Here is a 16,213-nt window from a genome sequence, read left to right as displayed (position 1 = left end):
ATTAATGATTTAAGGTCTAGGTGTACTCCACTGAGTGGGTGCTATACACTTGTTTTTTTGTTTTTGTTGTTTTTTTACCCCTACGGACTGAAGCTTCTATTTTTTGGCCTTTCTTTTTTTGAGCTTCATATGATCTGTGAGATGTTTCTTGGCTATTCAGAGCTTTCTGGGGCTAGTATCCAAATATCAGTGACTGCATATTATGTCTGTTCTTTTGTGATTGGGTTACCTCACTCAGGATGATAGTCTTTAGATGCATCCATTTTCCTAGGAATTTCATAAAGTAATTGTTTCTAATAGTTGAGTAGTACTCTATTGTGTAAATATACCACAATTTCTGTCCATCTACTGAAGGACATCTGGGTTCTTTCCAGCTTCTGGCTATTATAAATAGGGCTGCTATGAACATGGTGGAGCATGTGTCCTTATTGTATGTTGGAGCGTATTTGGGGTATATGTCCAGAAGTGGAATAACTGGGTCTTCAGTAGGGAGTGCTATTTAGTCTTCAAGTTACGAGTTTAAAAAGAACAAAGAATTACAGTGATAAAGTATAGAAAATTAAATACTTTTATTTTTCTCTACACTTATTTTCTGCTCTTTATATATAAAGAGTAAAATTCATAGAGTAAGAAGACACTGGACATGGCTTTGAGCATTTGATTGTTTAAGGCAGGTAAGGAAATTATAAGCTGGCTTACTGTTCTTTAGTCTTTAGGTGGGAAAAGGAAGAAGTGAGTGGGTAATGACGGCTAAGAGAGAAGGAAGCTGACTAGGAAGCTGACTAAGAAGCTGACTGCCCAGAGGCCTTGGTTGATGAGCTTTCATAAGGGGTGTTAGAATTGAGTACCTTCTAAAGAACAGGCAGACCTGGGATCTGTGTCCACCGGACCAATTGATTTTGTCCTTTCTGCATAGAATGTAAAGACTGTGTCTGAGACCCCAGCAGTGCCACCAGTGTCAGAAGATGAAGATGATGATGATGATGCTACTCCACCTCCAGTGATTGCTCCACGCCCAGAACACACAAAATCTGTGAGTCTCTGGGGATCTTAGAGGCTTTACGATTCATTCACATAAGGGGTAGCAGAAAGTAAGGAGGTAGTGGTACTAAGGCCAGGAGTCTAATATATAGGGGTCCATAGACTAGGGCTGATATAGTCATTGAACCACTTTTCTTCCTTTTCATGTTTTGAGACCAGATCTTACTATGAAATCCAGAGTGGCCTTGATTCATAGTGATCCTCCTGCCTCACTCTTCCATGTGCTAAGGTTACAGGCATGCACTACTGTGCCCAGCTGGACCACCTGGTTTGACCACTTTCTGTATGACCAAAGAGATGTGGTATTTGTTATTTCAGCCATTCCTAAAGTTCTCTAGGTAATCAGTGTTTATACCAGCCAAACCTTGGTTTACTTTACAGATAGGCTAGTAAGGTATATAGAATTGGTGCATTTCACTTTCAGAATAAAAAAATGATTCCAGTTTCTTAGGAAACAGCAAATTACCAGAAATATTTTCTTTTGTCTTAAGTATGCAGTGGTCAGCCTCTTCAGCATTTTTATACTCCTGAAAGACCTAAGAGAGTTTATAAAGATACATTAGTGCTATTAATATGCTGGACATTAAGAGTGCATTTTGATGCCAGATATTGGTAGTGATTTCTCTTTTAACTTCCTTTGAGGTTCCTGCTTTTCGAATAGCCACACTCTCCCATCCCGCACTTTGCCCAGTCTGCAGCTTTGCCTTTTGATTTAGCATCATTGAGCAGTGATCTCCCATCTGATGAGACTCTGAAACACTAATGTTTGTTTTGGCTTTTTATTATGAGAACTCCATAATGAAAGAACCATCTAGGACTTATGTTCTGTGTTGATTAAATGACTAATGGGAGACGCTAAGGAGGAAATTCAGTTAGATGGCCTACCTCTTAGCCTAGGAACTTACAGATGGAATCTGTGTGTAGGCCACAAAGTTATCTTAAGGAAAGTAGCCTGCTAAATCAGTGAGCTGTTGATATCTCCCTTAAGTGCCCTGTCTGTGGTTTGCAGGCATATTTATTTAACACAGTTTTCTCCTTAAATCCTGAACTTCTCTAAAGTAGAGAAAAATGTACTTATCGATCAATATATCTATCTCTTATTTATTTATGTGTCATTTATTTTTTTTGGTACTTAATATAGTTTGGCAGAAGGATCAGAGAGAAGGCAGTAAATATTGAATAATATATTGATAAATTTGCTTTTCTTAGTGTTTTTCTCTGAAATAAATATTACTAAATCCTAATTTATAGAAGCACATGAGATTTGGATCAGTAAATTGATCTATCCATAGTCACTTAGTAAGCAAATGCCAGGGTTTGAGAACAGTTAATTAAATCCAAGTCAGATTGCATTCCACAATAGTGCACATACCACATATATTTTTGTGTGTATAGACATGCACTGGGAACCAGTTAAGGAGAGTGTTATAGAGGGAACAGGCAGGATCTCTTTCCTCTAGAAACGATAGGTGGAGAAGCAATGAAGGTTTAAGTACCTGTGATATAATTCTTCTACAAGTATAGGAATAAAAACTGAGAAATTATTTTGCTAGAGTGTCAGAGAGCCAGTCCTGTTGAACGATTTGATGTGTCCATTTGTTAATTGATTCTGTTTAAACACTTGCCTGAATGCTTGCTTTTTTATTAGGTTAGTGTTAGCTAGAGGACTCAGGGAGGTATGTTTTGTCTCAGTAGACCCTATAGATGGTCAAAAAAAAATTATGACTTTTAAAAGATATAAAAATCTGATAAATGCACATCTTCTGGAAAAGGTAGTGTAACCAGGGAGTACTTTCTTCTTAACCTTAGTAGTATATAGATGCTCCTTTCTTAATAACGTCTCTCCTTCGCCTTTGTAGCCATTGCTTTCATACTTTCTCAGTGAGTAGGACAGTGTTTTTACAGAGCTAGGCTTACCATAAATTCTTAAACAAATGAATAGGAAATACAATGTCTTTAAAAGCTGAGGTTTGAATGTTCAGTATCTCCTGCTCTTGGCCATGTCATTCACACATGTTGATTTATTATTAAATAAGGTAGGTGTCACTGTTTTAGTGACGAGGAAACTGAAGCAGGGAGAAATTAAGTAACCAATGGAAGTCATTCAAATAGTAATGAGAGCTGAGAATTAAGCCCAGGCCGTCAAGTTCCCAATTTTGTTTTAAATCATTGTACCCTCCTGCTTCTTGATGAATAGGAGTAGTTAGTTCATGGTAAGAGCTCAACAGTTCAGGAGGGAATAACTCCATAGAAAACAATGTTAAGTGTTGGGTACACACAAGAGTTTCATCTCAGAAAAACAGTATTATGGGTGAGGAAGGTTTCCATCTAATGATAAAATCTCCCCCAAATTTTTACTGAGAGTCGTCTAGCCCCTTTAGAGTGATTTCAGTATCACTAACCCTTCTTGTAAGTAAGAGCAAAGGAAGGGTGTTTTATTCAGGGCAAATGGGCTGTGGCACAGAAGAGGGTTAATGCAGATTTTGACGTATAAGAGAAAGGGTGAGTGGGGAAGGGGCAGGCTCCCAGGATGTTCTAAGTAGACATTTAGAAGAGGTTTCAATATGCTAACAAAGGCTGGCTTTGTCAAAATTTCCCACTGATTATGCAGGTATATACACGATCTGTGATTGAACCACTTCCTGTTACTCCAACTCGGGATGTGGCTACATCTCCTATTTCTCCTACTGAGAATAACACCACGCCACCAGATGCTTTGACCCGGAATACTGAGAAGCAGAAGAAGAAGCCTAAAATGTCTGATGAGGAGATCCTAGAGAAATTACGTAAGCACTTTATAGCTTTTTTGAATCTTCCCTTAGTCCATGACTGATTAATCATTGAGATGCTACAATAAAGATCTGGATCCTAGGTTTAAGCCATGTGCCTGGCTGGCTCTGTTTAACTTCTGAACTTTGAGCTGTACTACTCGCTCATCATCTGAACTTTCACCCCTTCTGTGTTTCACAGCTCTGGGTGTGTACTACTTATTCTAAGTTAGACACAAGAAGAGAGAATGTGGGCGGCTCACACTGAGGGTTGTGGACATAACTAACAGCTTTTGTGAGTCGTCTAGAGTATTGTATGGAGAAAGATGGAGGTATTGACTCTGCCTGGTGGAAAGAGTTCTCTTGATACTTGCTATTGACCTAGGAGAAGGCAGCTCTGATGCCATGGTTGTAGAAAAAGAAGGATGGGGAACCCAATGTTTTATGGACCTGTTCTGTGTGCCAAACGACAAGACACTTTCTTGAATTTTTAAATCTTACTGTAGTTACTCTGTGAAGACACTCATGATAATTCTCCTTTATGCAGTTAAGGTTTTAGACCCAAAGATTCTGTACCCTGCTTCAGATCATAGACCTGCAAAGGTTAGATAGATCAGTATGTATAGGTTAATTTTTATTTTCTATTTTATTTATTTATTTTTTTTTGTGGCTTGGAAAATTATTGAAACAGGATTTGATGTGACTGGTTTGATCAAGTTTGTATGCTCATATTGCTTTCTAAGACTGAGGTTTGTGGTTCTTTAGTTTAGCAGCTTCCTATTTTTAATAATTTTTGTTTAACCTTTTTTATTTGTTTGTTAAGTTTATATTGTCTTAAGAATTGTCCTTGCTAGGGCCCTCATGAGGAAGTAAAAGCTACTTCTCAGCATCTGTGTAATCATATGTACTCCTGTTCTCTAAATCTATCTTTTCCCCCAAATAATAATGCAGTGCATTATAAAAGGCAGTCTGGCCTGGACAATTTCATGCCGTTCTTTGAGTTTCTTTTCCTCTTCACACATTTTAAACAGTAATGCTTACATTTGATTTGTTTTGAATTAAAGGATATAATAACATACTTGAGAAGTACTGAATCCTAGTGGTTGGAGTATCAGTGAAAAGGCTACTTGGGCTGAGAAATTGAGAACCAGACTCTGACTCTTAGCCCTGGCAGCAGTTAATATATGAGCTTGGAGAAGTATCTTCTTTCTGTGGGCTTCAGCTCCCTGCCTCTAGAATACCGCTGTGAGACCCGTGTGGGCTCTCTCATACTTTTGTGTTTTTATTTAAAGTATCCCCAATACAGAACTCTCTTGGCTTTCTTAACCTGGCTGACTTGTACTTATAATAAAAATCTAAAGCCTTTCCGGCCTCTGTGCCTTTTCTCCATTCCCTATCCCTTCAGCACTGATTACAGACACCACTGTATTTCTGGAACACCTTCCGTTTGCTTGTCTTTTCCATAGATTGAGCTTCTTTTGAGAGTAGTGACTGTCTTAAATGTGCCCATTTTCTCTTTATTTGTAGCACTCAGCATATAGTCTGGTATGTGACAAATAAATAAATGTTACTGAATTAATTTAAAAATGAATAGCACTTAGGAGTTTGCAAGTGGAATAAATTACTATTAAAAAACACAGACAAGGATATAAAACTTTTGGTAGGGATTTATTGGGGGAAAGTTAATTGACTGGCTAGTATGCTTTTGGGGAATTGGACATCGTTCTTTAGGGAGTTTGGAGGATCATGGGAACTCCTGTGTATCTAGAGCTGGAAAAAACTAATTCACGGTCTCTGTTTCTTCAAAGGGAGCATAGTGAGTGTGGGCGATCCCAAGAAGAAGTACACGCGGTTCGAGAAGATTGGACAAGGGTTAGTAGGCGCACTCTGTCCTTGGAGACATGTCTTGACATTGTATGAACTTCTTGTTTTTTTCGAGGTGGTGGTTTTTGCTTTCCTATCATCAACCTTGTTCTTCTTTCTTTACTTTGCCTCACCTATCTGGAAGTTTTATATTAGGACGCGTGCTAATGCAGAATCATGCCTTATATGAGAAATGTCCAATTATCTGACCTTACTAACGTACTCCTGCAGCGAGTGAGTCACCTGTTGTCTTAGCATAAATACAGCTTCTCAAACTATAGCTGGTTTTCCATGTTAACCCTATTTGCCCAACTATAGAGACCTGTCATCACTAATAGGAAATTTAAGATCCAGTAGTGGGAAGGGACTTATCTTTCTAACTCAGCGACAGGCTTCGTGACTATTACTCTCCAGTTTTATCTCCACAATGCATGTTCTGTCTTCTCAGAGAATTGAACTCCGCATTGAGGAGTGTAAGTATGGCTGTGAACCAGACACACTTTTCCCTCAAGGACCAAATCAGCAGGAGATAAAGGGCACGCAAAGGATTATAATATAGAAGTCAGCTTTTGTCTGGGAGGAGAGGTCAAGTGGGACAAAGAAAATGGGAATAGGGAAATTGTGCAAGGAGCTTAGTGGTGAATGTGGGTTGTATACAAATATAAAAATCAAACTATAGACTTATGATTTAATGCAAATTTTTAGGCAAATTGTACCTCTATATAAAAAGTGAAAATTTTATTTCTATGGATATGTCAAAAGACATGAAATATAAAAGACACTAAAAAATTAAGTTTAGCTCATAATAGGTTCTCAAAAGTGTTATTAATCCAAACTTTTGTCTTGATTTTCATAAGCTACCAGAAGATTCTAAAAATGTGTTAAAGGACTGTAAAATATGGAAATGAGGTGTCAAAACATTTCCACATCATTTTATAGTTTATATCTGTTTTTTACATCAATTTTTAAAAATTTAATCTTCATAGCAACTTTTGGTTGAACAAATATCATTTTATCCTGATCCACATGGTTTTTCTATTAGCTAATACTTCTGTGAGTTTAAACTGGTAAAAAATGGCCTCATTTTTGTGAAGAAATTATTTTGCTTATCTCGATGTAGATAGATTTTTGTTTTTAGGTAATTAAATTGGGTATTTTTTAAATTGACCTGAACTCTGTGGGAAGTCTAACTTTAGGATTTGCTGAGAACATCTTATAAAAGACCAGAATTCAACATGTCTACAAATTGTACCATATATATGTGATATGACTTATATAGCTGCAAGTATGTGTTGCAAATTACGTAGACATGTACAGGACTTGTGGTTTGAGGCAGGAGATTAGGGTTTTTGTTACTTCATATAGACAGGATTACATTTGTAGCATTATCTACAGTGTCTCTTTGTGAAACCCTCTCACATCTTCACTACATCCGTGTTTGAGTGTGCACATGAGCAGCTGCAGGGTCGTGTGTCTTGTCATCGAACCATTATTTTAGGGTGAAGTGGAAATAATATCAGATTTGCCTGGAATTATATATATTTGAAAAATTACATGCGGTGTCATTTTATTTTTTAAACAACTGAAAATGCATTTATTTAGACCACAGAGCTCTTTTGGTCAAACTCTTTTGATTGACTGTGATTGAAAAGTGTGATTTTAAATGTCAGGGTACCTATAATAAGAGGGGAGGATTCTTCAGAGTTAGTCTATTGCATACAGGTTGACCACATTTTCATAGTTCTTAAAAATTAGTTATATTTTTAAAAGATTAATTGTAGAATAGAATCTCAAAAGCTGAACATTCATCCTTGCAGCTCTCTCCTACCGTCTATCTTTTGTGGGGGAGGGGTCTTGCTCCTCCTCCTCCCTTGGTTTACTGAGTAGCAGGATTAGAGGCAAATACCACACCTGACTAGTAGTTTGTTGGGTTTTTGTTGTTGTTTGTTTGCTTTTGTTTTTAAGAAAGGATCTTATACTGTAGCATAGGTTCGCCCCAACTTTGGGCAGACCTCCTGCCTCAGCCTTCCCAGTTGCAAGGATTACAGGCAGCTGGCTACAACAGGCTCTAGTTGTAGTTTTTAGTGTGAATTTTGATCAACGGTAACACATAAGTATATTGCTCAATGAATTTTCAACAAGTGAACAATGAACACAAACGCATCCAGGATAGTGAAGAGAACATTACTGATATTCTAAAAGACCATATTTTAATTTAATATGTCACCTTCCACCTCACTCTGAAATTCTCATTGGGCCCCTTTCCCATCCTCTCACTCCTGGTTTGATACAAAATGAAAGCAAGTTCCCAAAAAGAAGTAGGGCAAACAGTTGTAAGAAATGAATGTCTTTGAACACTTTCAAATTTTGTGGACTTGGGCCTAATGGTTTGCAAGAACTAAACTCTTAACATCCGCATGGAAGTACAGCTCAGAGTCATAGTTTGCTCAAGATCAAAGTAACAGTTCTGGACTGGCTAAAGCCTTCATTCTTTACTACCACACACCACCTTTCAACTGTGAGACTAGGGGCTGCAGAGGGCGGATTGGTTTTTGCCTCTTAACATATCCCCAGCTTGTGTAAAGCTAATAGACGAATGCTGTGTCACTGAACCTGTGTGCTCTCCTCCCTCTCCCGTCTGTTTGCAGAGCTTCGGGCACAGTGTACACAGCAATGGATGTAGCCACAGGGCAGGAGGTAAGTCCTCATCACCCACCGGCGTACTTCTGCTCCTTCAGCTCTTCCTTTAATTTGGAGGTAAAATGGAGGCAGTTCTAGTTTCTTTCTTTACTGGGCTAGAACTAAATGAGAGACTAATGTGCTAAGGCATACATTTTTTCAAAAGCTAACAAAGCTCCCGTGTGGAGAACAGGTCAGAGCAGGAAGAATAGACAAAGGAAGCCAGGTTGTTGTATAATTCCGGTGAGAGATGATGGTGTAGAAGTTAGAGGATGTGAGAGGTAGTTAGCAGGTATCTTGATAGAACTTAGTGATAGATTGTAAGGACAACTTCCAGATGGGTAATTCTACTTATAATTCAGGAGCAAGAATAAAGTAAGAGGCTTAAGTATGAAGAAAGTGGATACTACCTGAGAAATCTTACTAAATTGCCTCGTTATAGGAGATTTAAAGCCATGACTGTCAGCTTCTAATCTAGTACCTCCCAACTGTATGCTTCAGATCCCACTGGACACTGGACTCCTCGTTCATTTGGAGGTGCCTCTTGGTCCTTATTTTATTAAGCCATGAAGCGCTGACCTTAGCAGTGTGGTCAGGAAGGCCCATTGACCCAAGATCAGAAAAGGAGTTCATGAAGGCAATATCAAGTGGTTGAATTTTTTTTTCCGGCAGACTACCCTAGGTTGGCTACAAAACAGGAATGCTGATAAGTGGGCTCTGGTTGGTAGCAACCTGGGAGAAGTTCTTAGTTAAAAAGAATATTGGGACTCAGAAATTGAACATTCCTCTTTGAGTGAAAATAAAGTTTTGTTCCTCTGAGAGGCTTCTACGATCAACTTGTATATTTTTATTATAAATCTTTTATCTGTCCTTGGAGGACAGCAAATATTTTATTGGGTAAAATGTAAAAGCTGAATATTGAAGTTCTGTGTTACCAAGTCAAGTTTTAAAATTACCAGTATGAGAGCTGGAGAGACGGCTCAGTAGTTAAGAGCACTTGCTGTTCTTGCAAAGGACTCAAGTTCAAAACCCTCATTTGGGTGGCTTAGGACATCCTGTATCTGTAAAGGAATCCAGCACCTTCTTTTGGCCTCAGCAGACACTACACTTCTGTGTATAAACACACACGGACACAAACAAAATACACATAATTAAAAATAATTTAAAAAATCATTATTGTAGTTAAGAATTTATTGAGAATTCAAAGACATGGATGCTTGCCTAAAGTTATTTCTGTTACCTTTGATGAGTGATTTGACCTTTTTCTGCCCAAATGATCAGAGCTGGGTCAGACTGTTTTGGTTTTCAGTTGTGTGTATTTTGGGCTGCAAAGTAACAGCAGAGCTAAGGTTAAGTATTAAGGACTCCCTCTTGCCATGTTTTCAGCCTCTTGGGCCTTATAACCCTTGATGGGAGATACACAGATGTTGAGTGGTTCCTGGAAGGGGAGATGACTGTGTGAGAAGTGAGCTTGACTTTGCTGTGTGCTTGTCTTGTGGTTACAAAACTATGAATGGAAGCAAATCCATTAGAGTGGCTAATGCAGTGTGGTCAGGAAGGCCTCGTTTCCTGCCCAAGGGAGTATAGCGGTAGTGAGGCTAGTGTGATGCTCTTAGTCTTTGTGAATGATTATGGGGTTGTTATCCAGCTGGAACAGGGGAGCTTTTGTCTGTCACATGTAGATGAGTTAGCATGTTAGTGCTGGGAAATCTACCCATTATAGATCCATAATCTTTCAAGCTTGTTTTTAAAAGTAATGTGTATGATAGAGAACGAATGTATAGGAGAGCTTTTGGAGTCATAGTGATCTGAGAGCATTGGCTATGATCAGAGGTGGTTTTCTTACATGTCTGAGCTTCAATGTCTGTATCTAAGATTATAACACATTGCTTTGAAGAGTTGTTAGGTTTACTTAATGAGTAATCTTGAGAATATCTAAGCGTCAGGTAAGGTAAATACAGCAGATGGTCTGCCACCATTCCTGATGTTCTTGCCAGATGCTTATGGGCTATATGCTTATCATATGCATCGCTGGCTTCTTAATTTTTTTTGAGATTTATTTATTTTAAGTATTTGATTACTGTCGCTCTCTTCAGACATACAAGAGGGCATCGAATCCCATTATAGATGGTTGTGAGCCACCATGTGGTTTCCAGAAATTGAACTCAGGACCTCTGGAAGATCAGTCAGTGCTCTTAACCACTGAGTCATCTCTCCAGCCCTGCTGACTTCTTTATTACCTAAATCTTTTATTTATATGTTGTAAGTAAAAGTAACATGTGCCTATTTTTTAGCACTCAAAGCATATTTTGAGTTAGTTATTATTTTCAAGGTATTTCTGAGGAGGCTTTTGTTCAGAAAACTGGCGATTAGTCAAATTTAGAAAATAGCAGTCAAACTTAAAGCTAAGATCTTTTTGGTTCAAGTCTAGTTATTTTTCTTTTATAGAAGTGCTATTACCTATCAGGTTTTCTGCTTTATTTAAATTAAATTTAGAATTAATTGAATTTTTATTATACATGTGAGTAGGGAGGAGCACAAGAGCACACATGACTATGGTGATCATGACTACATATGAGGAAGTCAGAGAATAGCTTGAGCATTTGTTCTTTCCTTCTGTCACGTGGATCCCAGGAGTCAAACTTAGGTTGTCAGGTTTGGCTATAAGAACCTTGATCCACTGAACTATCTTGATGGCCTATAAGAGTTGTTTTTATTCTTAATAAGGAATTGAATGTATTCAGAAGACTATATTGCCATGAAGTAACATTTGACTTCAAACTGTTTACATCATTCATTTAAAATTTTTTAAATTTATTTTTATGTGTATAGGTGTTTTCTCTGCATTTATCTCTGTCCTTGTTCATACCCAAGGAGGTCAGAAGATACCCGGTCCCTCGTGGGTTTAGACAGTTACGAGCTGCCATGTGGGTGCTGGGAATTGGACACCCTTCACTCCTGGACCATCTCTGGTCTCTATCTTTCATTCTTATTACCTCTTCTAGAAAGAAGTTCTTGTAGATGTTCACATTTTTGCCCACTAAACAAGAAAAAGAAAGACAATTTCTAGGGAGTAAATGTAACCCTATGGGATGGAGTAGTGGGGTGTGTGTGTGTGTGTGTGTGTGTGTGTGTGTGTGTGTGTGTGTGTATGTGTGTGTTCAAAACAAAGAACTTAAAGAACCTAATCAACTTAATGGCTTCTCTTTCCCTCTTAGCACCAACTGTATTTGTTGAGCCCTGTGCTTAATGTTGGGGATTTGAGGCTTTTAACTAAGCTCCGAAATGTCTAGATACATTCACATCTGAGCACATTTATGAGTGCGTACACACACACACACACACACACACACACACACACACACACACACCTGATTCTTCAGTATCGGGAATAAAGTGACCTTACAAGGCTTTTCAAAAAGGGAAAAACAAACAAACAATCATGTCAATTTTGAGAATGAAGGTTTTTGTTTGTTTGTTTGTTTGTTTGTTTTTTGCCCTGATAAAGCTTTTGAATGTAAAGGGGATACAGTATTCCAGACAGAGGTGATCTTAGACAAGGGTAGAAAGAACATGGAGCATATAACAGTGTTAAATAATATTGAGAAATTTTACTGTCAAGCAGAGAAATACTTTTAGATAAGCAAGAGCTATTTTGCTTTCAAATGGGAGTTATCCCAGTGTGTATGGAATTGGCAGACCGGTCTATATTAGCAGGAAGAATTAAAATAAAGTAGCTTTTATCTGTATGTATATATGTATGTATATATACATGCATGCATAAATACCTCAGCAAGTCTACTTAATGGATTTTATTAACCTGCTGGTCCAAAAGGAAATATCCTTGGAAGGTTTTATATCTCACTGTAGTGCTGAATTACCATGTATATAAGTCATGTATTCTTTCTGAGCACATTTTCCTCATTTGTTGAAAAAGATTCATATATGATACCTCTGAGGATTAAATGAGATAGATGTAGTGGCGTGTGCCTTCTAAGTTCAGTTGGGAGGCAGAGGCAGGCAGATCTATTGAGTTCAAGTCCAGCCTGGTCTACAGAGTGAGTTCTATGCAAGTCAGAGTCTGGACTGTATAGTGTTAACTCTGTCTCAAAAAGAAAAAAAGAAAGATAGCAAATTTGTCAACACTTTAGAAGAGTAACTAATCCCTGGGGATCTAAAGGTATACCTTATTGTTTGTACTAAGTGGGATTTTGTTTTACTTATATAAACAGAGCCCATGAAGCTCCTTTTCACATATAAGCATTAGGAATCTTGTCCCCTTTTCTTAACCTGGTACTCTCTGATTTATCTTCCCATGCCATATTGGGGGGGGGGGGTGGGAACAATGTACATGTAAGTACTGGAACTGAACTCTGCAGAAATGCGTGTTCTGAACTGCTAGGCCATCTCTACAGCCCCCAGTCATCAGGACTTGCTCTTTCTTATTTTTTAAATTAATTGTCTTTGAACTTCTCATAGGTTTTTTGTTTTTGTTTTTGTCATTTTAAAAGACAGTCTGACTGTGAAACCAGGCTGGTCATCAATGTACGATTCTCTATTTCAGCCTCCTGGGTGCTAGGAGAATAGGCATTCCAAGTATTTTTCTAGTGACTTTTTAAAGTTTTTTTACATTTGGGTATCAAATTTTGATATAGCTCAAAATAGCACAAGGGCTTATTAGAACAGTTTGTGGTTTTCAGTAGGTTTTGAATGGTACCTGAGAATATTTATTTCCTGCAGTCTTTGAGATGATGTTAAATGCCACTGGCTAAGAGATTCCCTTTGAAGCCATTTAACATTGATAAGTTATGAATTACTTTAGGGATAAGACCATGTTTAAACTCATTATTGTTTCCTAAGTACTAAACGTGTACTCAGTAAATGTTGTGACCCTTGATAATCATTGAATTTACTGTTACTTCAGGTGGCCATTAAACAGATGAATCTTCAGCAGCAGCCGAAGAAAGAGCTGATTATTAATGAGATCCTGGTCATGAGGGAAAACAAAAACCCAAATATTGTGAACTACCTGGACAGGTATGGTATGGGTGGGTTCTGTCACAGAAGTTTCAGGCCTTTGCAAGTGTTAGAGGAGAAGATGAAGATAGCAATTGGAACTGCTTCCAGTTAGCATTTTTCTGTGCTGAGCTCTTCGCTGGCTAGAAGTCCTTCTGAGTGATAGTTAATCCACCTCCCCACAGCTTCTAGCAGCTAATTATTTACTGTGCTTTCTGGTTAGGGAAATTGCCTTTTCAGCCCATCTGCCTAATGTGCTTATTTCATTCTATATTCTACTAAGCATTTCCTCATCCTGCTCACCTTCCTGAATAATTCTTACTGTCTGTATACTCCTACTATAATGAGATGCTCACTCTGGTCTGTTTTGAAATCTGACCACCATGGAAAGAATGGCGCTCTTTCTAAATTCAACAAAAGCCCATCTATCTGCTGTCCCCCACCCCAATGCCTGTTTCATTGTTACCTACTAGTAAGTTTGTGGCCAACTGAAATTTATTACCATTTCCTCCCCAAATAAGCTTGCATTAGACTGGAAATACAAAATCATTTACCTTATCAGCCTCAACCTCCTGACTGCTGGGATTAATTCGTGCACCACCATTTTTACCATGTACTGTTTAGCCTTCATCACCTTAAAAATTACTATTGAGCTGGGATATAATTACTGTTGTAGCCTAGTGATATGCTGGACTAGGGTGTAGGAGGTTCCTAGCACCATCAGAAGAAAATTACAGAACAGGATTAAATTCTTACCTTTGTTTGAGGTAAGTGTCCCCATCTGCCCAGTAAGAGCCCCATTATCAGGATGAAGAAAAGATGACAGACCTTAAGCCAGCACATGTTGTTTTCTAGCATAGCTTCTTTACTGAAGGTTACAAGTCAACTAACCTCTTTCATTTGTGTGCAGTGAGATTATGTTGACTAGAGGGGTTGAGTTACCTTTTATTTATCCCAGAATGGGGCTGAGAAATCTAATCTCCGAGTCAGATACATTGCTGACTCGGGTCAGACTGCTGAACCATAGCTTTGGTTTATTTGAAGAAGCAAGAATCACAGAAACTCGATGTAAAAGTCATTGTAACATAGTAACCTTGTGTAGACTGCACAGCTTTTAAAAGTTTTATTACCACCCTCCCACTTACTACATATGTTATGTTTTTTATATATATATATATATATATATATATATATATATATATATAAATATATAAATATATAAAATCATATTATTTTACTCATGAATTTATTCAGTAAACATTGGTATCTGCTATGCTGGACCCTGGAGCTGGAGTCTTAAACAAGACCCAACAATTATCTTGTGGAACTCAGATCATCTAATAGAACTCTCAAGGAGGTCCTGTGGCCCTCCCTTTTGATGATAACATGACTTCCAGGTCCCCTTCTCACGTGTGTGTACTGCCTAGATGCTTTGCAGTCATGGGAATGAAGCCAGTTTTTCTAGTTTTAGGAGATATCCTTGGGTATTGTGACAAGATGTGATTTTATGTATTAACCTAGTATTTTTAGTTTTAGTGTTTGGGACTTCACAGATCACGTATGCTCTGTTTTTTCCTTAGTAGTTTTCTTTCTATCCTATGCACCTAGGTTTTGAAACTCACTTCAGTGGCATAATGCGTTCTGACTGTTACTTCTCACACTATAACTGTTTTCCTGCAGCTACCTTGTGGGAGATGAGCTATGGGTTGTCATGGAATACTTGGCTGGAGGCTCCTTGACAGATGTGGTGACAGAAACCTGTATGGATGAAGGCCAGATAGCAGCTGTGTGCCGAGAGGTAAGGCCAGAGATCCAACAGGGAGTGAGCTCTATTATCACTGTCCTTGAAAGAGGCTTCACTTTGGGGTCTGTGGAAGTGGGAGAAGTTAGTTCTGGGGCTTATTCATATTGTATGCTTGTGTTTTATAATTTCTATAAGCATGACTTTTTTTTCTTTGAAGTTAACTGTTCTGACCATGGCAGAAAAATTAGACAGTACCCAGAAGTGTCTATTTAGACAGTCATAATTTCAATCTGTAGGTATAACTATTCTAATACATACTATTTATCTTTATCTCTTTTATTTGGACACTTTTGTCCTGCCTCTCTGATTTGTGTACTGTGAAGGAAGTAACATTACTAAGAAGGTAGTGGCATAGTTCAGAGAGATAGAGAAGGTTTCTTCCTTGATTTGAATATACGTCTAAACGACATGTAGAGGCAAGCCAGCAAATTCTAGGGTAAACTAACTTCAGATAAAAAGCCTGGGGTGGTGGCATATATCTGTCATCCTGGCACTGGGGAGGTGGATGGTGGATGATCAGAAGTTTTTGATACTCTGATTACATAGCAAGTTCCAGACCAGCTTGAAATATAAGAGACCCTGTCTCAAAACAAACCAGTAAATAATCCTAACTTCAGACAAAATAAACAGAAAAAGGGAGCATAAATAGATACTATTTTTCCCCCTCGTTGTAGTTAGATATCTAGAGTTCTGTAATGCTGTAATAAACTTTCCAGAAAGTTCTCATGAGAAGCAGTATCTGCAGAGGATAGGCACATTTTCACATTTTCAAGTCGGAAAGATAATAATGGGAATAAACAATGTTGAAGACTAGGATTTTGCTCTTGAGAGACTGAAACAGGGTTTCTCTGTGTGTGGCCCTGGCTGCCCTGGAACTCTCTGTAAACAAGGCTGCCCTCAAACTCAGGGTTCTGCTTGCTTCTGCCTCCCAGTGGTGCTGAGATTAGAGGTGTGCAAAACCACTACTGGCCATGAGAGATAGACAGTTTATGAGACTGAAAAAAAATGAGAGATTAAAATTTTTATGATGAGTCTGATACAG

General features: G+C 38.2%; 1 protein-coding gene across 2 annotated transcripts in view; it reads left to right on the top strand.

Annotated features, from left to right (window-relative positions):
- PAK1 (p21 (RAC1) activated kinase 1) overlaps positions 1 to 16,213 on the top strand; it is a 61,997-nt gene that overhangs the window by 36,748 nt on the left and 9,036 nt on the right. For both annotated transcript variants that reach the window (XM_080913129.1, XM_080913128.1), the window contains exons 6-11: positions 917 to 1,033; positions 3,653 to 3,827; positions 5,618 to 5,681; positions 8,321 to 8,369; positions 13,276 to 13,388; positions 15,048 to 15,165. In XM_080913129.1, the coding sequence (XP_080769255.1) occupies positions 917 to 1,033; positions 3,653 to 3,827; positions 5,618 to 5,681; positions 8,321 to 8,369; positions 13,276 to 13,388; positions 15,048 to 15,165 (636 nt within the window). The remainder of the gene's footprint in view (positions 1 to 916; positions 1,034 to 3,652; positions 3,828 to 5,617; positions 5,682 to 8,320; positions 8,370 to 13,275; positions 13,389 to 15,047; positions 15,166 to 16,213) is intronic.

The sequence above is a fragment of the Micromys minutus genome, assembly GCF_963924665.1.
Source record: "Micromys minutus genome assembly, chromosome: 2".
NCBI classification, from domain to species: Eukaryota; Metazoa; Chordata; class Mammalia; order Rodentia; family Muridae; genus Micromys; species Micromys minutus.
This window is presented reverse-complemented; position numbering and strand designations above follow the sequence as displayed.